The 23,065-nt window shown below is 38.3% G+C and overlaps 2 protein-coding genes across 5 annotated transcripts in view; one reads left to right on the top strand and one right to left on the bottom strand.

Moving 5' to 3' along the window:
* The window catches only part of DKK3 (dickkopf Wnt signaling pathway inhibitor 3), a 28,498-nt gene extending 17,375 nt beyond the window's left edge, over positions 1-11,123 (top strand). The window contains exons 4-7 of the mRNA XM_086748909.1: positions 3,352-3,444; positions 5,513-5,657; positions 8,174-8,330; positions 10,558-11,123. Coding sequence (XP_086605035.1) covers positions 3,352-3,444; positions 5,513-5,657; positions 8,174-8,330; positions 10,558-10,801 — 639 coding nt within the window. The 3' untranslated portion in view covers positions 10,802-11,123. The remainder of the gene's footprint in view (positions 1-3,351; positions 3,445-5,512; positions 5,658-8,173; positions 8,331-10,557) is intronic.
* Positions 11,124-13,564: 2,441 nt separating this feature from the next.
* Positions 13,565-23,065, bottom strand: part of USP47 (ubiquitin specific peptidase 47) — a 59,620-nt gene continuing 50,119 nt past the window's right edge. For all 4 annotated transcript variants that reach the window (XM_086748275.1, XM_086748273.1, XM_086748274.1 and 1 more), the window contains 6 exons: positions 21,984-22,099; positions 20,492-20,610; positions 17,989-18,119; positions 16,165-16,212; positions 15,947-16,077; positions 13,565-14,974 (listed from right to left, as the gene is read on the bottom strand). In XM_086748275.1, coding sequence (XP_086604401.1) covers positions 14,800-14,974; positions 15,947-16,077; positions 16,165-16,212; positions 17,989-18,119; positions 20,492-20,610; positions 21,984-22,099 — 720 coding nt within the window. In that variant the 3' untranslated portion in view covers positions 13,565-14,799. The remainder of the gene's footprint in view (positions 14,975-15,946; positions 16,078-16,164; positions 16,213-17,988; positions 18,120-20,491; positions 20,611-21,983; positions 22,100-23,065) is intronic.

The following is a 23,065-nucleotide window of genomic DNA, read 5'->3' as shown; positions in this document are numbered from 1 at the left end:
TGCATGTCAGGAGCCAGCATCCCCACTCCTCAGTTTACATACTGTTGCTCTTGCAGACAAAATATTCTGAGAAATAACTTAGTTTGCAGAAGAAAATGGGTTGTTCATAATCCACTGCAGCTGATTAAGATGTTAAGGTTTGCTCCTTGTCCAGTAACTCTTGGGTCTCAAGGTAGCCTGATTAGAAAAGGTCTGTAGCCTGATTAAGGACCAAAAAAAAAAGAGAGAGAAAAAAAAGATAAATGCTTACACATCTGCATGTTATAAGCATTACTGAGTTCTGCATTGACTGTCGATTATAATGCCTGGGTGAAGGAAGTTGGTTTGGATTGTGGCACAAAATTTCACAGAAAGCTTTTTCCGTGTCAGGAAAGAAAACCATGAAGGGATTTTTTTCCCCAGCTGAAAGCCCTCATGAAACTAGAAGTCTGAACTGGTGGGACACAATTCAGTAAAAGGGGGAAAAAGGTTTTTTGGCAGGGGGCTCGTTAGTGCAAGAGAAAGCAGTGACTGGATAATTGCAACTTTGGTGTGAGGTGGCTTTATAGCTACAGAGAGAGTTATTCCATGAGCTTAAAAATGATTATGGCAAGTTTTCTCTTCTGCGGAAAGGGACAATTGGAAAAACTGACTACACTGAGACTTGGCTGTTTGCCTGAAAGTGGATGGAACAGGAATGAACAGTATGGTTTATTCTGAGTATGGTTTATACAGAGGGATTCATAAAAGAAGCTGACAAAGTTACAGACAGAAGAATGGCCGGAAAGAGTATGGCTGCTGAAAAGGAGAAGTGGCTAACTGCTAACTTGGAACCACAAAAACTCAAACATACTGTATGACATTTGGATTTTGACCTTCCTGATTATGTAACAAAACAAAAGCAAACAAGCAGAGCACACACTGTGCTGGAATAATGAAGCTGCGAAAACATGATGGTAATTTATAGCAGCCTAGACATGGCGATACTAATGTCTTAAAACAGTTGAAGTGATTGCTTCTTATTTATAAACATATAACCTGAATATCATGTCATTGACTTGAAAAGAATCAGGCTCTAGACTGTGTTTGGCTTCTATGTTCTAGATAATCAAATTGTTTGAAAACATCTCAGATGGTCAAAATCACTAGATGAGGCATGGCTTTTCATGCAGAGCAGCCTTGTCTCATGCAGGGCAAGAAGCTTCCATAAGGTTTCATCTGGAGAAGATCTGAAGACAGTGTAGCGGTTTCACAATGTAATCTTTTCCCCTTTCAGTGATTATAGTAATTTAAGAGCGTCACTTCAACTTCTTGCTGAGGTAATTTACAGCCCAGCTGAAACAAAACCCAGCTGGGATGGGATGGAATAAGTCAGCAGTTTGGGAGAAATGATCTAAAAAAGTAGAAATAGAAAATTAAAAACTTAGTGGAAACTCAATAAAGGTTGCACAGATGACAGTTGATTGGCTCCAGCAAGTGAGATTAATATCTGCCAGAGCAGTCAAGTGGTTTCTTCAGAGAATTCAGGGATTTTTGTATAATTCCTTTTGCTTTTATTTTCTTTATTTTTTTTTCAATTGACTAATAGCAACAAGATAGCATAAACCTTACAATGGTACAAACCAATGATGGAGTACAAATGACTCAGAACAGCACTATGAGTTATTCTTCTGTTGGCTAGATTGTTTCCGGCCTGGAGAAAACACATTTTAGACAACAGGGTTAATCACGTGATTTTTAAGCGATAACAGTTAAATGGGAAAATGCCCCTCCCTGTGAATCGGACACATTAGGGGTACACAAACATACACGCCCTCACTGCCATACCCGCAGAGTTATATTCTGGGAGGAATTTCTGACCAGTTTGTACATTCACACAGTGCAGCATGAATAGAAAGTGAGCCATCTCTACCAGAGGGTGTGTGGGGCCTCTCTGGGTGAAGAAACTTTAGTCCGAGTTTGTGATTCATATGGGAACTCAGGTGTCCCTCTCACATGAACATTTTTGTTAAGGCCATGAGATGGTTCCAGGTTTGAAAAGCTAAACATGTGCTTAAGCATCCTCCTAGCTGGAGGCCTGCTCTAGTGTCTTAGCTGGGTAGCAAAGGCTGGTGCGTTAGGGAACTGTGGGGCTTTTGTTCTCCTTAGGATGTATGTGGCTCTTCAGTACTTGTCAGTATCAAATTTGTGTTCAAAGCTGTCTGCTGAATGCTCATGTGCAGCAAACAACGGAGGAGAAAACGGGGAGTTTGTTATGTGTATTTCAAAAGTATGTGTTGTGAAAATCACATTCTCTGACGGGCTAGAATGATACTAAATGTAAATTAGCTCCATCAACAGCAGGGAAACGCCAGAGGAATTATAATGATGTCTGCCGAGAATCTGCCTCTGCATATTTTGCAATATTAAAATCAAATTAAAGTAGGGATTTAAAATTTACATGTGTAGGTATTTAGACATTTGCAGCTGTGAGCTTGCAGGCAATGGGCTATGGTGATGGGCACAAGAGGCATGCCATCAGCCAAGAAGAGGAAATCAAGTGGTGTGTGACATCTATTGCTTCCCAGAAGTACCAGCTGTAAGGTAGCGCTGCTGTTACCATAAAGTCCCAGGAACATTTAAGGTTGCCAGTCCTGTGGAAAGAAGCACTGCATTTTTCAGCATAGAAACTGTTGCTTACAAAAATGCTCAGGCACTGCGAAGATGCTTACATTTGCGTGAGAAGAATTTGTCTGCCCCTTGCCAAGAGGAGCAGCTAAAAGGAAAAGGAAACAGGTTTCCCTTTTCCCTTAGGGTTGTCCTTGCTGGCTTAGGGAAGCTAACCATGCTGCGGAGTTTCTGAGGTTGGCACTGATGTTGCTGGGGAAGAGGAGAGAGGACAGCATAAAGCTCCATAGCCTGGGATCAAGCAAGCTGTTGGAGAATGGTCTCCCGCAGAGCATTAGGATACTCTTGGCTGCTGCAGCTGCTGTAGCATAGCCTCTTTCCTTTGATCTTGCCCCCATCTGAAAAAAGAGCCAACAAGTAATGAATCACAACTGTTCTCTAATAAAAGTAGAATAGATTTAATGTAAGGATCTTCAGCTCTCCCCTCAAAAAAAATAAAAAACCAAAAAGCCTGCAGAACAAGATAATTTATGTTATTGAGGTTGCTGATACTAATACCTAACACTTTGAGGCCCCAATATTTAGGTGTGCCAGGGAGACAGCTTTGTTCTATTACAGAACTGTGGTTCTATGAAGAACCAAAGGAAGCTTTTCTTGTTGGTTCCCAAATAAGAAATATAATCAGTTAGTGCCTTCTGGTATTTCAAGAAGAGGTAGGGATTTCTGTCACACAGTGGCAAATTACCTTTTTATCCTTTTCTTCAGGAGTGCATCATTGATGAAGACTGTGAAACAGGGAAGTATTGCCAGTTCTCCACCTTTGAATACAAGTGTCAGCTCTGTAAAACCCAGCATACAGTAAGTCCTGAATCACATGTGATTTTATGTTGTCTTTAGAAACTCAATATATAAGTTATTGTTACTAATGTCAGTAAGTCAAAACTGATAGAAAACAAGGTGCAAAGCTTTCTGCATGAGGTTCAAAAGTGGATGTGTAGGGTGTTTTGGGTTGTTTTTTTGTTCTACCTGTTAACACAAGTTTTAAGGTTTCTGTTTTCATATGCACTCCACTCCTCCTGACTCGGGCTTGACTTGTTAAATGGCCTAAGGACAGCGTAAAGTAACACATTGTAGGTTGCCAGTGTAAGGGGCAAAGAGGAAATACTGTGCCAGCTCCTACGGCTCAGCTGATCGTTGGTCATTTCCAGCTCTTGGTTCAGCAGAATTGCAGCAGCCTGTGCTCTTCCCTCCGCTGACATCTTGTACAACGCTGTAGAGCAATTGTTACTGTAAATGATCCTCTTACATGGGTCATTCACATTATTTGAATCTATGAAACTCAGGAAGCCATAAATTCCTGTCTTTTGAGCTAGAAGATAAATGTTCTTGGTAGCAGCTATGGTTAGATTATCTTCTGCAGGTGACAGGTCTCTGAGAAGTTCAGGGTTTTTCTATGGCGAAAATCCAGTTTAAGAGCAGTCTGTCAAAAAAGACCTTTTATCTGACTATACCCATTCATCTAAGTTCTGCTGATGGCGTCTTGTAAGGCAAGTTCATTCCTCAGAGCGTTTACAGACAGTTAAGCAAGCAAAGCTTGTTGTAAAGTCGTGTAATCAATAGGATTATTATAATCTAAAAGCTATAGGCTGTTCCTGAAATTATTTAAATACTTACTTACCTTGGTAACTTCAGGGAGCTCTATTGACTTTGGTGGATCAAACGCTTGTTTAAACACAAGTCCTGAACATATGCTGAAGTGTCATTAGGAAAGTTTATTCTTCGTATTTTAGAAAAAGTTAAACCAGTAATTTTTCATATTAACATGGAATAACTAAAAATCAAGATTACAATGACCTAACATCCCCCCCTGCCCCTTTTCTTTGCAGTCCTCAGTAGAACATTTGTAGGATAAAGAAAGTAAAAATTAGGTCCTAGCTACACTCCTGCTGTAAAGCGAGCTCAGACCAAAGGTGATGGGATCAATTCCCTGACCTGGAACTCCCACAATTACAAAACATTTTTATTTTTAATTAGCAGATCTTAATAGTGCTAGCGTAGTCCTACTTCTTGCCCTGTGTTAAACGCTTCTTTTCACTGGAAAATAAATTCTGATGTTGTGTGGCTGCCCAGATAGGCCTTCACAAAGACAGAAAAAAACCTGTTAAAATGCTGACCTCCTAGGAATCTTTAAGATATTAAGCAAACTACCTCAAAAAAGAAACAAAGTGACCCATCACTTTTATTAGGTTGATTTATTAGGTGTATATAGCTGAAACACTGAGACAGTTGTCATACAAGGCTATCTTTAGCTAGAGATTTGCATTTCTGACTTGCAAAGATAGTTTTTTTCCAAATAGATTTTTTTCAAAGATTCTTGGTTACAAATGAAGTCTGGTTCTTATTACAACTAAAAATTGGGGTTTTTTTTAGTAAGATTTCTTTGCTTTGCTCTTTGAAAGCAGTCCTTCTGAACAAATTGCAAATTCCTGACTGCATTTAACAATGGAAAAAAAATCAGTAGTGCTTTCCACTGAGGGTGTTTAATTTATTAATTTTTTTTTCCTTGATTGCAAAAGGCTGTCCTGAAATCCATATTACACTGTAGGATGTCTGGCCGCTGATCAATTTTCAAGTAAATGCTAAAATAAGAATTCAGGTTTTGTAAAATTGAAAGTGTAATATTATAGAAGGAGTGCTGTTACTCTGCTGTGGAGGTTCCTGTCTGGCAAATAGTTCTATGTATGCTTGAAGCTGAGAACCTAAGCAGTTCTATTTGAGCAGTGGGAATATGACAAGCATATATTTAAGGCACATATATGCAGTTGTCTTCTAGACCAGGGTCTAATTCCATGTTTAGCTGTCTGTTGATATATGCAACTAGTGCTAGAGCAACAGTTTTGTCATGTGTTTTTTTTCCATTCGCAAGCATTGCTCACGGGATGTTGAATGCTGTGGAGACCAGCTTTGCGTTTGGGGTGAGTGCAGGAAATCCACTTCGAAAGGAGAGAACGGCACCATTTGCGAGAACCAGCAGGACTGCAACCCTGGAATGTGCTGCGCTTTTCAGAAAGGTACAGAGGTTTTTGCTTTTTATCCTATTCATTGTATAGTAAAGGAGTGTTAATATTTAGCTCTTCTGCCCAGGTGAAGTGGTTAAATCTCTACAGAATCAACAGCTCATTCTCCGTTGGCCTGTGGAGCACATTGTGTTAACTTCATTGTAAAACTTTAATAGAATTAAGCAGTGAGAAGCAGTCTGGTAGGGGTGCACAAAAGCCTGTTACACACTAGAGATGAGACCAGCATGAGAAGCACGAAAATCTACTGTTCCTAAAGGAGAGTCTCAGTCATTTAAAAGTAGCAGAGCTCTGTGTCAAATTTTCACCCAACAGAGTGAAAATAAGAGAATTAAAAATGTACAAAATAAATTAATGAGAGTACTGAAAGTGGCTTTTCCTTCATGTCAGCAAGCAGACCATCACAATCAGACTTCAGATACCTTTCATACTCTGAGTTTTGTATGAGCCTTCCAGGGCACTACCCTATGCAAAACTGACCAAACAGCCAAGATGCACAGAGGACTCATGTTCCAGGTTATGTTGTCAGTCCATGTGGGAATGTGAAACTTGATTTACAGAACGGAGGAGAGGAGGAGGAGAAGGTATCAGGCCTGAAATCAGTCCTAAATCCTGCCTGGTCAGGGCCCAGCTGCTTCTGCTGTTTCATTTCTTCTACTAGTTCCTCACTGCTTTTGTCATAGTTCACCTTAAGTTTTGTAGTGACAGGATGGAATGCCAGCCATCTTCCTACACCAGGTAGATACTTCTCTAGCTAGCTTTTTTCCTGGCTCTTGCTCTAAGCAAGAGGTGCCCCTTGTACCCTCACTGACAGCTGGGCTGCCTGTCCTGCCTTCAGCCTGCCGGTGTTATCTGGCTACTTGGGCATTTCAGGAAAACAAAGGAGAGAGCTCAAAGACCGTTTAAAGGCAAGTGGGTCTGCTTAGCCTGTCCTTGTTAATTTTGAGCATTACATAGTGGACCTTCAATGTTAAGTAAATTTGGTTTCAGTACGATTTGGTTAGAGCAGTTTTATTTTCCCCTTCATCAGGTTTCTGCCTAAAACATTTAGCGGTTTCGCCAAGCTCTGTCGTTGTACTGTGATTCTGAAATGAGACAGAAAGAGCACTTTTAATAAATGCGTATTACTTTCACCGTGCAGAACCATGATTCTCTGCTCCTGCTGCAGAGATGAGTAAATCAGTGATTTCCATCCACTGGTGTTAGTAGCACTAGGCTAGTCTGCTGTGAGGGTAATGCTGCTTCTGAAGCCCTGATTTCCCATGGGATCCAAACAAGCTGTGTCTTCATTGTGATTATTTCAGCTGCATAAGGCATTCACGCTAATTTGAGTATAAGTTAGTGCCTGGCTTGAAATGAAGGTTAGTACAAACCTGTAACTCAGGAAGGAACAATATAATAGGAATTTTGACTAAAATTGATAGAACACTATTACAAAAACTTTTAATAGAGCTATTGATTAATAGCAATGGCTTTTTATTCTCTATGGTTGTCTGCTTTAGAAGTGCTTTAGCGTTTATCAGGTTAGGCCTAACCTTAAGGCCTTTCTCCATCACTAGAGTATTGCGAAAGGTTCTCCTAGTAAAGGTTGGACTGTCTTTACATGTATATTTTTAATACAAAACTGTAGTAAATTATGGAGCATTCATTGCTTAACATATAATCTATTTTGGAATTAGGAACTGGTAAGTCATATACGTTAAAGCATATGTGTGTCTGTGTATACACAGACACACACACACATATATAGACCAAGTTTGTTTTAAAAACTTAAATTCTGATCTCTTCACACATTTTTTCCTGCCGTACCACAAAAAATGAAGTGAATGAAGACAAGAGAAGGAAGGGAGGTTTGATAGGAACATTTGGAAGAGCTGAATTGACACTATAAATTACTAGCATCACAAAACTCAAACGATGTATCCTTCTAAATAATTTCTTACAGAGGTTGCAATTCACTCCTGTGCAGAAACAAGGTGCTAAGCCTGACATGCCAGCCAGCTTTGCTTACTGTAGAGTTAATATAACAAATTAAATGGCTGAGTAGTAGTTCTTGTAACCTCGTTATTTGGTCTCTAATCAATTGCTCTGTATTTGTAACCTCTGCAAAGAAATAGGAACAGTAACAAAGATAGTTCTAAAATATTTATTTATTCATTCAGATTTTAAACCACTAATGGTATGCATTGCAAAGGATTAAATGTAAGTTTTCTTTGTTTTAGAATAGTCTCTTAAATCTCCAAGGGATGGAGTTGTGCAACGCTACTGTATTGACAGTTGTCTCTTCATGAAGAAGCAGGAGGTGATCTTGCTCGTTAAGCATAAACTCCAAATGTCTTACTCCCACCTAGTGGAAAGAACATTATATTATGGCTCCCTAATATGTAAGGGGACTTAAAAGAGGTCAAGTCTGTCTTTTTGTATCTTGTGTGTAGACTTAAAGATTAGGTCATCTCCATTTAGCAGACAGTTACTGGTTTCTCATAAAAATAATTTACTCTGACACACAGAACTGCTGTTTCCTGTGTGCACTCCATTACCTGAAGAAGGTGAACCCTGCCATCATCCTTCAAACAGACTTCTCAACCTGATCACCTGGGAACTGGAACCCGATGGAGTCCTGGAGCGATGCCCATGTGCAAGTGGCTTGATCTGCCAACCTCAGAGGTAAAGATCAAAACCGGACAAGCAAACTGCTTGAAATCTTTGAGGGGTCTCTTTCTGTGGTAAATAGATACAGAGCTTGCAGATTCTTCCATGCTAGAAGAAAGTCTTTTGACAGGTTTTCTCATCAGTAGCATTGAAACTTTCTCAAACTTACTGCCCAATTGAGTTTGGAAACACCTTAATCCAGTGTGAATTAAGTTTGTGTATCAGGCTAGTACTGCTTTTTAATCAATCAGAGAGTACCAATGGCTGTTGAGATGTATGATTCCAATTTAATTCTCTACATACAGCTCTTGTCCACCAACTTGCTATGTTAGATTGGGCTTCTGCTAGACGTTTTTTCTCACTTTCATACATAAGACATACTAAAGACATTTAAATACATTAGTAAGTATAAACAGGCATGACCAGCTTTACAGAAGGTGACTTCTATCACAAGGCGGGGGGCGGGGCGGGGGGGAAGGTATCTTTGCTTGCAGTTTCCTTGTTTCAAACTAAACTGAGAATTCAGTTTCCCTACTGCATACTAAACAGCTTGAAACACTTCATACTGTGCAGACTTCTTCAGTATACTTGACTTTCACACAATAGGAAGCAGGTTGACTCCGTACTTTCTGCTAGAAACTATAACTTCTAATGTATCATACCTTTAATCATTCTTTGAAAGGACAGTTATTTGCATTATCAGCAATTTTACTGGGAGAAAGTGAGATCATTTTAGTTTTGCACTAAAGCATTTTTAGAAACCCTACATGTTATGTATGAAATAAGCTCTCCAAGTTTGTTCCTGCACTACCATTTTTATTATATTAACTTTCAACAAAGCATAGCTGTGATAGAGATGTACATTAATATTTCTCTTTCTTCTGTGTCCAACACTGTTTCTTCATTTTTTTATGCATAAAAAGTAACTGGATAACATTTTGTTTCATAAATGTGATCTAAGGAAGCAGAGTTGATCCCATCCTTTCAGCACCTAAGTTTTAGCTGATGTGCAAGTAACCATTAACCTCAGGGAAGGTATGTCAGCAAATGTCATGTCTAGTAAGAAGGAAAACATTTCAGATGAAGATACAGAAAAACAGAAATGAATTGGAGTGTGAATACAACTGAACTGTCCAGCTATAGTCACAACAGTTATTTATCTGTTAGGATTATCCCACATACAGTAGTACTGTGCATACCACCTGCCCATGACTCGCATGGACAGTAAGATAAAAGCTGTTTTTGTGAATTTACATGGTGAATTTGAAGAATCAGGTAACATTTTTTTATTAAAAGAAACAGCCTATCTCTGCTTGAAATGGTCCTTGGCTAGATGTTACTAGTGAGTGATAAATGCTGAAACTCTCCTTTTATATCTTTCTTAGAGAGTATGGGGATAGTCTGCCCACAAATGGAAGTCTTAGAACTCCTAGAAAGAAAATTTACACTAATTCAAAGTGTACACAAAATAAAGTTCAGGATCATCTTCAGTTCATTTACCCTTTGTTTCCAGTGAAAGAGGCTGCAGCTTTATGCAGCTGTGGGGGGTGCCTGGCGCAAGCAGTGGTCGCCTTGCAGTCACAGGGACCTGTAGCCCTGTTCTGTCCCATGCAGTGCAGACAGGGACTGGATGCACCATGATCAATTTCTATTCCCCAGCCTCCTGTCAACAAGATAAATCATTCTGGTTCCCTTTTGAAGTTCCTACAAGAAGTGTGAGCTGTTTCTTTGCAGGCAACTGAAGCCACTTTTCAGAACAAAGACAGCAGCAAATACAGCTATTACACTGTCTGATTTAGAACCAAATACGTAATGCTTGCAGTTTTCTCAGCTCTACAGCTTGATGGCAAAGAACATCTCTTCTGCATTCCTTTTAAGCTGGAAGATCACGTTTCTTAACTTGGCATTATGACATGAACAGAAAGGACTAGCCACCATGAGTGCTTGTAGGTGGAAAGGCCAGATTGTGTGCTGAGGTCCACTGCCACGTTGTGTCCCCGTATCAAACATTTTCTGCTCTTGGGAGCTTTGTTCTAACCCTGTATATGGAAATCTCATCTTTAACTCTCCAGCTGCCAAGCATGTAAAAATCAGATGTTTCTGAAGTCAGCTATGGTAGATCAGACAGTATTCTGCATTTAACGTGCTTTCATGTGGGAAGGGAAATTAATTTTATTAAGGAAGTAACAAAAGAAATTGAAAATTTGTACTATATGACCAGGTGTCTATCTTTTTCCAACAGCCACAGCACTGCTTCTGTTTGTGAACTGTCTGCCAATGAAACCAGGAATAATGAAAAAGATGATCCCTTAATCATGGATGAGATGCCACTTCTCAGCTTGATGCCCAGAGATATTCTTTCCGATTATGAAGAAAGCAGCGTCATTCAGGAAGTGCGTAAAGAATTAGAAAGTTTGGAGGACCAAGCAGGTTTGAAGCCTGAGCCTGACTCAGCTCATGACCTGTTTTTGGGAGATGAAATTTAAAGTCCAAACACCAGTCAGTTTAGTTAAGTATTTCTAGAATTTTTTGTCTAGTGTCTTGCTTATATAAACCCTAAACACATACAATAAACAAGGTCTTCAATGAGCATCCTTCTCTGTGCACCAAACCTGCATGTTCAAATTATTGTTGAATTCATTCAGTCCTTCGACCAAACGTTCTGTCAAAGACAAACGGGAAACGTAACTGTGTTTCTTCGGGTTAGTACTTTCCCCCTGTACATTTGAAATAAATTTATAAGTACTTGTGCTCATTAAAAAAATACACACAAGCATAAATAATATTAATTTTTTAGTGACTGCAGAAGTGGCTTTTGAATACTTGTGTTCAGCCTTCCGTGTCACTTAAGAATTGGTGTTCTGTAGCTACAGTATCCCTTGGGTTTTATACTTTAATATACAATAGTCCTTAGCCTGCCCCACTACATCAGGGGTACACTATACAAAGAAAAAAAAAAAGCCTACAACATTTTCCTAAATAACAAATGGTGTGTACATACTTAATATCCATGTAACACACAGGTCTCTTATACAGGAACTTTCAGCTTGACTGTTCAGGGCTTGCGCTCTCAAGAGCAAAATATACTATTTAAAATGGCAGAACAAACAGCTAAATGGGCTGAATACAGAGAATACAGATTCTCTGTGGTACACTGAATATGTAAAGTGCAGCTGCAGTTAAAAGGCTGTGCCTAAGCTAGTGCTACAGTGCCACATCTACGGCAGCATTCTGCACTACACAAACATACCTTTTGGGCAGTGTCGATTAAAAGATCTGTGGACTATACTCCATCATCACCTACCCTTTTAGAAAGATAGAGGCAGTGAACATAAATACGTTACTTCAGTTTAGCAGCAGTAAGACAACCTAAATAGCTTCTTGCATTTAGATACCTGTGCTTCCCCTACTTGGTTCTATTACATCCAGAGGACTCTTTGAGAAATAGCTTGTGCTTTTAATGCACTTCATAGGCATAGATCTCTGTGTGTTACGAAATGTAATTATCATTACCATCTAATCAGGTCATTGATTTAAGAAATCAGTAGCAAGCTAGGAGTAAAATCAGATCCATCGAACTCCCTGGCTCCCAGCTGTCTCACCGAGAGTTTGCTATCATGGCTTTTTGGGGTATAGATTTCACCACCTGTTATTGCACATGGTAAAAGATGACATGAGGGTCCACCCAAGTAACTTTTCATGCACCTTCTTCCCAAATAATCCTTACTGCTTCTGTCCAATTCAGAACAGTAGAGCACCAATAACTTAACAAAAGCAGCTACAAGATTGTGCTGCTAGCTTGCAAGTCTTGCACCGCTTCTGGTCTATGAAAGCTTTTCAACAAATTCCTTCAGTAGCAGAATTAAATGTTAATAACCATGATCGTTATGAACAGGAAGGGTATTTCATCAGAATGGTCTGTTAGTTTAAGGATTCACTTCTACCACCAATTCTTACACCAACACATGCGCACATACACGTGACCTCAGAGTTCACTGAATTTACCTTTCCTTTCTATCCCTAATAAAATTACTGTGCTTTAGAGACGGCCCATCTATACAAAGAGAAGGAACTAATATCATCACAATTTTCCCGTTAAAAAAATACTTCATGAGGGCAAGAATTGTTCATAAAATACTGCCCAATTTAAGGATAATTTCTCCCTTCAAGTTTCTTGATGCCTCAATCCCTGAAACATAAAGCGTTAGTATTCATCAGAAGTTCAGTAAGATTTCTGCTGAACTAAGCAGGTTAGAAACTCAAGGCTTTTTGTTTCTTTAAAATGCCCATGATCAAACCCAAAAGTGTTTGAAATGATCAGAATGTAAAGCAGATGCTGAAAAATGCCTCCCAGAACAGTCCAGAATATATTCCAGTACACTTCTGCAGAAGGAAGTGCATCACTGGTCAGGAAATCATTATAAGGGAAGGCCCTGCAGTCCTCTACCCAGATTTCTGTAAAGACTTAAAAATTTAAAATTAACTTCTTCAAAAAAGTTCTCAACGGAAGTTTCTCTAGAGATAAAGCAAGCACTTTTTAGAATTCTTTTCTTAACCCTACTTTGTTCCATCTCTATTTTTTTTTTCTCCAATTTTCTTAAGTACAAAGAAAATGCATGACTCATTTGTTAATTTTTTTCTCTTCCAAAACCTCCAAGGATCCTTCAGCAGTCTGTATACATATGTAACTGGTAGTTTAATGACGTAGCCCACCTACTGGGTCGTACTCACTCTATGCTTCCTTTGCTCCTGCTTCTACCTCATCTATGTTGGACAAGAAGTGGCACAGGTCAAACAGAAGAGGAAGAATAAGGGAATTGCTCTGTGCAGTGCCTGGTTCTCAAGCTGCCAGATTCCTCATAATTTTTAGGTTGCTGTGGGTCAGCAAGCAAGGAAGAACTGAATGTTCAGTTACTGAAAATCCTTTTCCCTCTCTGGAGCAGAACTTAGCTACCAATCATATCTGGAGCTCAGAAGTTTCACTGGTGAGGAATTCCATTCTGGAAAAGGAAACTTAAAGAAAAATTTGGTGTGAATCGAGGTAAAGAGGAGCAGCAGACAGGCTATAAAACACTTCCTGTAACTGTTTACATGCGTGGGGGGGGGAGGGGTGTGTGCATATACACACACATACATACACACAGCCTTATAATTCTGGCATTGCCTTGGAGAAGTCTCTATTTCCATGAAATAATTCCATCCTTTTTCAAATAAAAACCACAGCATTTAATGATTAAAATAACACAACAGAATGAACAAATGTTTTATTGGCATGTTCATTGTTGTAAACAGCATCTGGCATGAAAAAGTTTACCAAAATCTTTTGATTGTTATAAATTAGGTGGTTTTCCAAAAGCTACAGAGAATTGTTCTCTATTGATCTTTATGGACCAAAGCAAAAAATTGCTGTTCCTAGGCTTTGCAATGAAATCATGTTGTCTGCATCAATCTTTGCACCACAACCCAAACTACTGTTTGTTGAGGTGTTAGAGGTTGCCCCGATATTTAACTACATATAGCTATGGAATCTACTCTGGGAAAAATAAAATGAATTTCAGTTCATGGAGAAGATGCAAACTTGTAATAGTCTCAAAAACAAAATGTACAAAAAGTAGCTGAACAGAACAAAAACTTCATTAACAAGGGGAAATACAACCCTAAAGTACCCAGCATTGTCAAACATAAAATGAATACAAATTTAAATAGGCAACTATACTTCCAAATGTACACAATGAATGTTGATATGTGAAAAGAAATACCATGGTAAAGAGCTGAACTGCAGTTCTGTTAAATGGATAGGGCAAATTTTATTTACACATTAAACACAATATAATAGAGCTGCTCATCGGCTTCCATAACCTATTAAAAATCAGTTTACCTTACAACAGCACTTCTGCAAAATGAACCAACACCTGCTGGCAGCTTTCTGCAGAGACCTCTCAGACTACCTGTTTTATGGAAGAATATTCTAAAACCTCAAACTTGCAGCACTTCCATTTCATCTTCGGCCCTTTTCTGCTGCTCTTCTAGAAACAATATGTTAACATTTACTTCAGACTCTCTGATGAGGTAATGTGTGTATCAGTGAAACAAACAGAAAAAGAGGATTCTTTCATGGCCTTTGCACAGCTTTTATTATTAAGCTATGAGTATCCTGCTTGAGGCTAGTTTCACTAGCTACTATGTGCACACTGTCCTCAAAAATTTCCACTTGTTTCCCTCCCCGCCCACTTTTTAGTTCTAATCTTTTATTTGCACATCCCTTTTAGCTTTACAGTACATTTGACTATAGTGCACAACATGATTCCAAGTCAAACAGTGACCCAATGGGGCACTGCGCTTCTGATTGGTAACACAGCCCAATCAGTGCTGGTGTCAGCGCTTTACACCTAATGAGTGTCCTGCCGTAATGGCACTACACAGTAGTAGTGAACCTTTTTATTTTAAACAAAAAAATTCCCCACGGAAAATGCTATAGCGAGTATCAGTCTTGAGTAAAATCTTTATTTGGTGCTCCATCCAGATAAATTTTTAGTGCTTTTTCTTTACGAGGAGAGTAGGTTACCCGGTGTCCAGTTTTCTGGAGTCTGCTGCTTTCTTTTTTCATAAGTTCATTTCTCTGCTCATCTGTTAATTCCATTAATTCTTCAGTTTTATCCCTAAAATGTAAATACATGTTAAAATTCAGATTAATGCAATAACTGTAATTCGATTTCTGTGATTTTTTTCACTTGGAGCAACTTAGTAAAAAATACAACTAAGGATAATACTCCTTACAGATTATTTTCTTATGCTGTAGAAACTAACAAACAATCTATCTAAACCTGCTTTTCTAACGCAGACATTCAGTATTCTGACAGCAGACTCAGGGGAAAGTCTGTCTTCCTTGTAACTCCTATTCTTTATAGACAACTACAACTCTGCTCTTTATATATGGTCACAGCTCCAACAGCTGGAAGCAGCATTTCAGCCAGCCCCTACTAGAAACTATCAGCTGCTCTCCCAAATAATTTTCTTCAAGGCCATCACATTACCAATCAGCTGTTTCCCCTAAACTCACATGTAATTATCAAAAATACCACAGAAGCAATGTGTTCATGAAGTTCCCTCGCTCCCCAATGTTATCAGAAATTGCAGTATTCAAGCTTTTAATCCTCAATTAGTGCCTCTGGGCTACTGCTGCCACCTGATGAACACTTTTCATGTTAAAAAAAATTTTTACAACATCCTTTTTTTCCAAAGAAGCCATACTAATTTCTCAAAGAAACTCAAAATAAAATCCTTACTCTCTAAAACCTGTGGCAAGACTCACACAGACTCTACAAAATCCACATACACACTTAAGCATAGCAACTATTTTTGTATTCAGCATTATTTTCAGTGGTTCTGGAGGGAAGTGTGAGTAAAAGTGCTTGTTTTCTTAAAACAATAAACATAGTTAATACTGAGGTTTTTAGGAAGCTGAGGAACATAGGGGTTTCAGGCTCAATGTTTTAAACCCTCTTCCATAAGCATTTTTCCTTTAAGACAATAAAAGAAGAGCATTTTTAGGCTTGTGTTGATTACATCACCCCTCTAATCTTATACATAGATTTTCTGAATGCTTTATTATACTGTAATAAAAAACATACCTATAAAATATTACGGCACCATCATCACAAATGTACAGAGGCCAGACATTCAGTGTAGATACTTTAGGATTCCAGTCCAAGTCTTGGTGAATCTCTAGTATGGAAATGTCGCATGGAAACGTTCCTCTACCCTGAGAAGCAGCAATTACTTAGTGAATAAAGCTCATAATCACACTCCCATGCCATGACAAGGTAAAAACAGACAAAATCTTACTTACTTTTGCAAATTCTATGTTTTCCAAGGGTATTCCACTAATTTCACTCAGCTGTAAAGTGAAGAAAATGGTGGATTTAATACTATTCCACAATGTTATGCAGTGTCTACATAAAGTCAACAGACCTGTCAAAACTAGAAGTCAATTATAATATTCAAAAGTCAAATAATCCAAAGTATTAGTGAAAAATTACAGTGAGAGGCTATGTTTTTACATTATTGAAGTTACTAATGTGTCAAAAGTGACACCTGCTGTGATGGTATTTCATCACACTTCTGATTCTTAACAGTGAGGAGGTGACAGGAAAAAGTTAGTAGAAACAACTGATTAATAACATCCAAGTTCCAAGATACAGAGTGACCAAGTGCCTCACATTAAATTTTCAGTTGCACCAGTTAGCTCTCAGCAGTTTCCCTATATGAAACGAAAGCTATTACACCAAGTCAACCTGGGAGCAGGCAAAGCCATAAAACATGCACAACCAAAACCCATCCCCATACACCTGCACTTCCTACTGTAAAAATTCCACAATTCCCCAACAAGCACCACTGGCTGCTCTGCCCCTTTGCAACTGCCCCTGCTGTGCACTTCCTCAGGACACAGAGTGCATCATCAGCCCGTTGTTCCCTGCTGTGGCTGCCCAGTCCTAGCACCCATCAGAGGGTTGCCTGGCACAGCCTTGGTGGAACCCTCCTTCAGCTGAGCAGTCTCATGGTGTGGGCTGCAGTCTTGTCTCCATGGCTGTGCAGACACTAACTTAGATTTGTGTTTAACTCTGGGACTTCCTCTCTAAGATTCTTGCCTCCAAATCCACTGTTAAAACAGACGTGTTCGAATTAAACTGACGGTGAGAAAAGACTAACAGCCAGTATAATTTTTTAACTCTCATTTCCTTAGGAAACCAGGATAAATAAACAGTACTGACAAAAACCATACAAATTCTAAAATTTATTATAGACCTACGTTCTGCTAATAAAATTTGTCTGAAAGAAGAGCTGGCTAAATGTATCTGTTACTACAGATGTGTCAAATTCAAGTTTCTCTTACTACTGCTGGGAGGAAAAAGATTAAGGCCTCTCTGACAGAATGCTGCTAACACTGCTCCCTCTTAGGATGTGAAACACCTTAGGACAAGAAAAGCCAACTCCTCCTTCAGATACAAGTGAAGAGGAAATCTTGAAGACTCTATGCAAGAACCTGTAGTCATTACAGGTCATCACTTCCTTTCTACCTGAAGAATACAAGAAATCAGTCCATAGCTTAATCTGTGTACGTACACAAATCCAAGGCTGTTGCATACTATGATAGCCGAACAATGTTACTCTTCCCAGCCTGTGAGCTAACTCCAACAAATGCTGAGCGTTTTAGTAAGGTAAGACTTTGGTAGACTTCACTGATAGTTGGATTTTTGCTGGCCGCAACATCCCCAGTAGCCTTACATCTGAGTATCGGCACATACAAATAACCATTTATCTAAGAGCAGAACCCTCTGATATACTAGATTAATAAAATGGTCTCGACACAAGAAACACTTCTCTAGATTTCTGCTAGGATGGTACATCTCTGCTTATCTGTTAGAGGGTTCTGACCTTAAGGATTGCACACATTCATCTGAATATTTTGATACCAGACTGTTAAATGAAATTAAGAACTAAAGCTGATAATTCATATGGCTTTGGTAATAGAATAGAACAGGTTCACAGTTCCTAGGGAAAAAAAATTATCACCATTCAACAAGATTTTTGTAACTATGACATTCCTGTGCTTCCCAACATCAATAAGGCTCTTAGAAACCACAAGAAGCTTGCATCACATTACACATTTTACCTTCTCTTTTAATTCTTCAACACTGCTGCTTTCTAGCACTACTTCCTGGAAAGAATCTAGTTTCATCTCTGATGGCCTCCATCGTCTTGATAAAACAGCAAGTTGTGACATGGATTTCATCTTTTCTACTCCTAGGAAAGAAAGAAAATTATATTAACATCACAAAACATCCTATTTAAAATTTGGCGTTTTCCATAGCATAAGCATATTCAAATATGGAAGACTGCACTACATGTACACACACAAACTAAGTAACCTAGTAAGTGTGCTGCAAGTAGTCCACCAAAACAAAGGAAAAAAAGAAAAAGAAAAAAAAAGATTTCGTTTAACTTTTCTTTGTTAATCAACTCCTTTCGAGGATTTTTTAATAGGCAGCATATCTTACAAGCCATGCCATTTATTCCTCTTAATGGCACATTTTTGCATCACAGCCAGCTTGGTTATACACACAATATCTATCCACCTAACCACAGACTGACCTCCAGATTGTGCAGTTGCATGAGACCTTCTTCAGCAATCTGATATTTATTCATATACTTCACTTCCTTTACCAAAATAAGCTTTCCATGTTTGAGATTTCACACACTAATTACACACTTGTTATTAAAGCCTGCTTTACACCTACCACCTTGAACACTTGTTATTAAAGCCTGCTTTATACCTACCACCTTGAGGAGTTTCAGTATGTACTGCTTCTAGCCTTTTCATATCAGTTTCAGGTGACAGCTTTCTCTGGTTAACAGGGTAAGAGGGTTAATGTTACAATCAGAAGTTATAACAAAGGGTTGATTTTATTTTTATTTTGAATCAGTCTATAATTTTGTAATTTAGCATACAGAACTTGTGGTTTAAACATTTGTGTCTACTATTATATGCTTGTTTTGCATGAAACCATCACCACTGTTTAAGCTTCTTCCTAAATACCTTCTACATGACTACATTTGTGCTGCCTTTCAATACTAACCTGTTGTCTGAAATGAAGATACAGTCACCTAGTGCTTCTTGGCATTTATTTAAAGTCTGAAGCAATTACAGAAGTTTTCTTCAGAGCCGGAGAATAACTAATTTAAAGATGTCTGCAACAGTGTGATGTAAAGTTGCTATGCTACAAAACTTAACTGTAAATTATTCTAAGTTGCATTATTTACCTGCCTAATGTCTTCAGTGTTTAGCTGAAGAAAAGACAACAGCAATGGAGATGGTGGAAGGCCTTCCAAACCCTGACTTAGAGCAGCTGCTGTTCCAACAACCTCTGTGGTAGCAGCAGGTACATACAACTTAATTTCCACAGAATATAGTGGGATATAGCTGTATCTTCTACAACTGGATTCAAGTAGCACCTTCTGGGCAGCAGTTATACAAAATACTACAGAATACTTGAAAGCTCTGTAGTCATTAATACAGTGTGTCTGTGAGCTAGGTGGGCTGCAGTGACCTAAAACGTAGTAACTCCAAGACCTGATCTACAGAAACAGTACAGCAATTAACCTAAAACTAATAAAAAAAAAAAATATTTAAATTTCTAAAGTTTTAACAAAGTGTGACCTGATACATATCTACAGTGATCTGCGCACCTCTTTATCCTCCCATGTTTATTTCAAATTTTGGTACTTGCACTGGCACAATTTTGTTAAAAATTAAAAATACCAGGATTGAACACAGCTGCCAAAATACTGGAGTAACAGCTAAATGAGACTTCTCAAGCCAGGTATGCTTGTGAAGAAAGTTCCTGAGCGAACAGAATTCACATTCTTCACCTATCCCTTAACTCCAGTATCTGTTTATCTAGGGAGGTCTACTTTTTTTCCCCCCTTAAGTTACGCTTGTGCACTCAGAATCAAAATTTTAAGTGTATATGCAAAGGATAGCTTAAGAAATGACATATTTTTAATAATATTTAAAAGCAGAATTTAAGAAGCCATTTGCTCTCTAATATTTTATTCCAAAGTTGTTTTGATGAACAAGGTCTGTTCAAAACTTTAGCAGTTAAAGACAAAAGATGAGTGGTTTTTTCCACTCCTGTCTAAAAACTACTAAATGACTCAACAGCTGTGCTGACTTTAAAAACAAATTATGTATATATTATGTATATACATACACATAGACATAGTTCAGCTAATAACGAACATCACTTGTATTAGTCCAAAAATTAAATACAAAAGCATAACACATAGAAATTCCTACAGTTTTTATGTACAATGGAAACATACACAGGCAAAAAACTGCCTATAGTACCACAGTATGTCCAGAAGTTTCCAATAAAACAGTACTGCTGTTAAGTCCTTTAGCACATTGCAGCCACAGGAAATCTGCACTTGCACAATATGGAGGCCCCCAGCTTCATGAGAAGCTTTTTTTGCATCTTTTTTTTCTTCTACAAAATGTTATTGTCAGTAATAGTCTTTAAAAAACAAAGGAAAAAAGGTAAAGTATATTTTCCAATGTTCTCTAACGAAAAATCTCTAACATGATCTTTACTTTCTCTTGACATTATCATTATTACCATCAAGTATTTCCAAGAAGACCTCCCAATTGCTTGAAATATTGATATCTTCTTCATAGATATGATAATCCAGAAACACAGTGCCTGGGTTCTTCCAGGTTTTCTTTCGTAGGCGAAACCTGTGAACACATCATAAAGAAAACACTGAGTTGTTATCTGCTCATGAACACCTACCTCTGCCAGAGATCAAAACGGAGTGTTTTCTGACAAAACTGACATACAACTAATCTATGCAAGTTTTGGTTAGGTTCATCAGGAATGAGTTTAACATTCTGAAATCATCCTGACAGCAAGGTATCACTACTGGCTCTCAGTGCTGCATCATTCATAAACACAAGGAAAAGCAGCCTGTGTTGTTCTTGTTCAATGCAAGAAACATACAGGGTTTTAGAGGAAGAAAACAGTTTCCTATTTAGGATAACAAAACAGAACATTCCCAAACGCTTCGGACAATTTTGCTGTGCATTTTTTTTTTAAATTTCCCCTTTTTCTTTTTTGAGGGGGAAGTGGGGAAGAAGGGGAGAGGTGGAGGATTAGATGATGACTGGTGTCTGATTTATGTACTTAGTTCTACTGCATCAATCCAGTCAAAATATAAAAGGATGAGCTTTGATTTAGATACGGAGGTACATAAAGGCACAAACAACTGAAATAAGATTAAACACACGTACAAAAAACTTAAACCGTAATGGCTTTTCCACACACAGAAGCAGACAAATTTTTTATGATGTGCCCTGTAATTATAAGGCATGAGAGAACATAAGCCAGTCAAAAATCCTTTGGCCCAGTCATGGTAAGGAAAAGAGAAAAACCTGGTCCAGATCTAGGTTTCTATCCTTTTCTCAACAGGAAAGGGACAATACTTGTCTTCTGATGTTTTGCTCCAGCCTGATTTTAGGCATATGTCAAGGCCCCACCAGCTCGCTTACCACATCTTACAGGTTTTTCTTAACTCCAGTGAATATAGAGAGTCAGCCATTCTACAATAAATACCACATCACTTTAACAGATAGTAGAGATTATGCGGAATCAAGGCCCCGAAGTGAGCTCAGTCTTGATGAGATAACTGATGATGGGTAAAGGGAAGACAGTACTCGATCAGTGCTGTACACACACACTATGATAATGCACGAGGTAGTCTGCTGCAGTAACCACACTGGACCTGCATCTTGAGATAAGGTGGCTTTTTTGTGAATTGATTTACTTAATGCTCTCCCTTCTGAACAAAACCATCCTTAGTGGGAACAAAATTTCTCAGATCTAAACCTATAGATATATTGCACGCAGGCAATTCTATGTAAATATTATTCCCTATATCATTCTACATTAGATGAAAGCTAAGAATTGCTGATGTTTGTATTCACAATCTGAATCAAAGACCACAGTAACTTATTTTTGCTCCTTTCATAACTTCCTTTCTCCACAAGAGAGAAACCCCACATTTTAAAGTAGTATTTTATCAGGTAACTTCCACAGATTGCAGTCTCTTTACCTGTCAGTTGTCAAGTCTAGGCCACATTGTTCTTGAAGCTGCGGAAGCAGTTCCTCTTTTGACTGTCGGACAGTCATTCCTTTAGCAAAAACTGCATCTAGAAGAAACTTGCATGGCTGTGAACATAAACAGAAAGTTATTAAAGAAAAATTTTTTGAACAGATTTGCCTGCTGTTCATGTTTTGTGACCACTCTCATCCACCTAACAAAATGACCATTGTAATGCTTTTTATAAACAAGGTAGGCAATTAATTGATTAAAATTAGGTTTAACTGATTTGTGTAGTACAGGTCATTCAAACACTCTGAACACATACCACTGCAGAAATAGTGTCTTGTGATTGCTACCATTATATTAACATTCTAAACAAGGAACTTTTAAATTAAATAAGCCACATGGTACTAAAAATGCCACTTTCTTGGCTTTCATCAGTTAGACAGACCAGAACTCCATGACTGGAAGTTACTTTTAAATTTATCTTATTCTCTGCTTTATCAGTTCAGCTTCAGTCTCTTATGCTTATCCATTATTAATATATGTTCTGCAGTTTGGTCCAAGAAATAAAATCAGAAAATAAGGTGCATAGAAAGTCAACTTTTAAGGACTGTAGTGATTCCATACTTCTCATGTCCCAAAAGATGTAATGAGCAAGTGAGCTGTACTGCTGCAAGAGAGGCATTTTTGTTTCAGGCTTGTCTTATGAAGAGAGGACTGTTATCCAACTAACTGTTCTGGTAAGTCCTGTCCACAGTGCATGAATACCACAAATTTTATCAGTACAATAACACTGGAAAACGCAATCATGAGCAAGACCAGTTTCTTATTTCAAAAGAATTCTACATGACTGTCATACATTTAAGGAAAATAAAGGAACAACTATTTTCATTTGTCCTCCATTTACACTTAAGAGAGATACGGTGGATCACATCACCATTGTATACTTGGAACAGCATAAACAGAAATAATCTCAACTTCCCTTCTAAATCCAGGAAAACTTGCAGGAAAATGCAGAGAAAAGAGGGACCGATTTTTTTTCCCCAAGATTTCAGAGGAAAACCTTGGTCAAGGCATATATTAATATT

Source organism: Chlamydotis macqueenii, chromosome 5 (genome assembly GCF_036417535.1).
Source record: "Chlamydotis macqueenii isolate bChlMac1 chromosome 5, bChlMac1.mat, whole genome shotgun sequence".
Classification (NCBI taxonomy): Eukaryota; Metazoa; Chordata; class Aves; order Otidiformes; family Otididae; genus Chlamydotis; species Chlamydotis macqueenii.
Note: the sequence above shows the minus strand (reverse complement) of the source record. Positions and strands in the feature narration are given on the sequence as shown.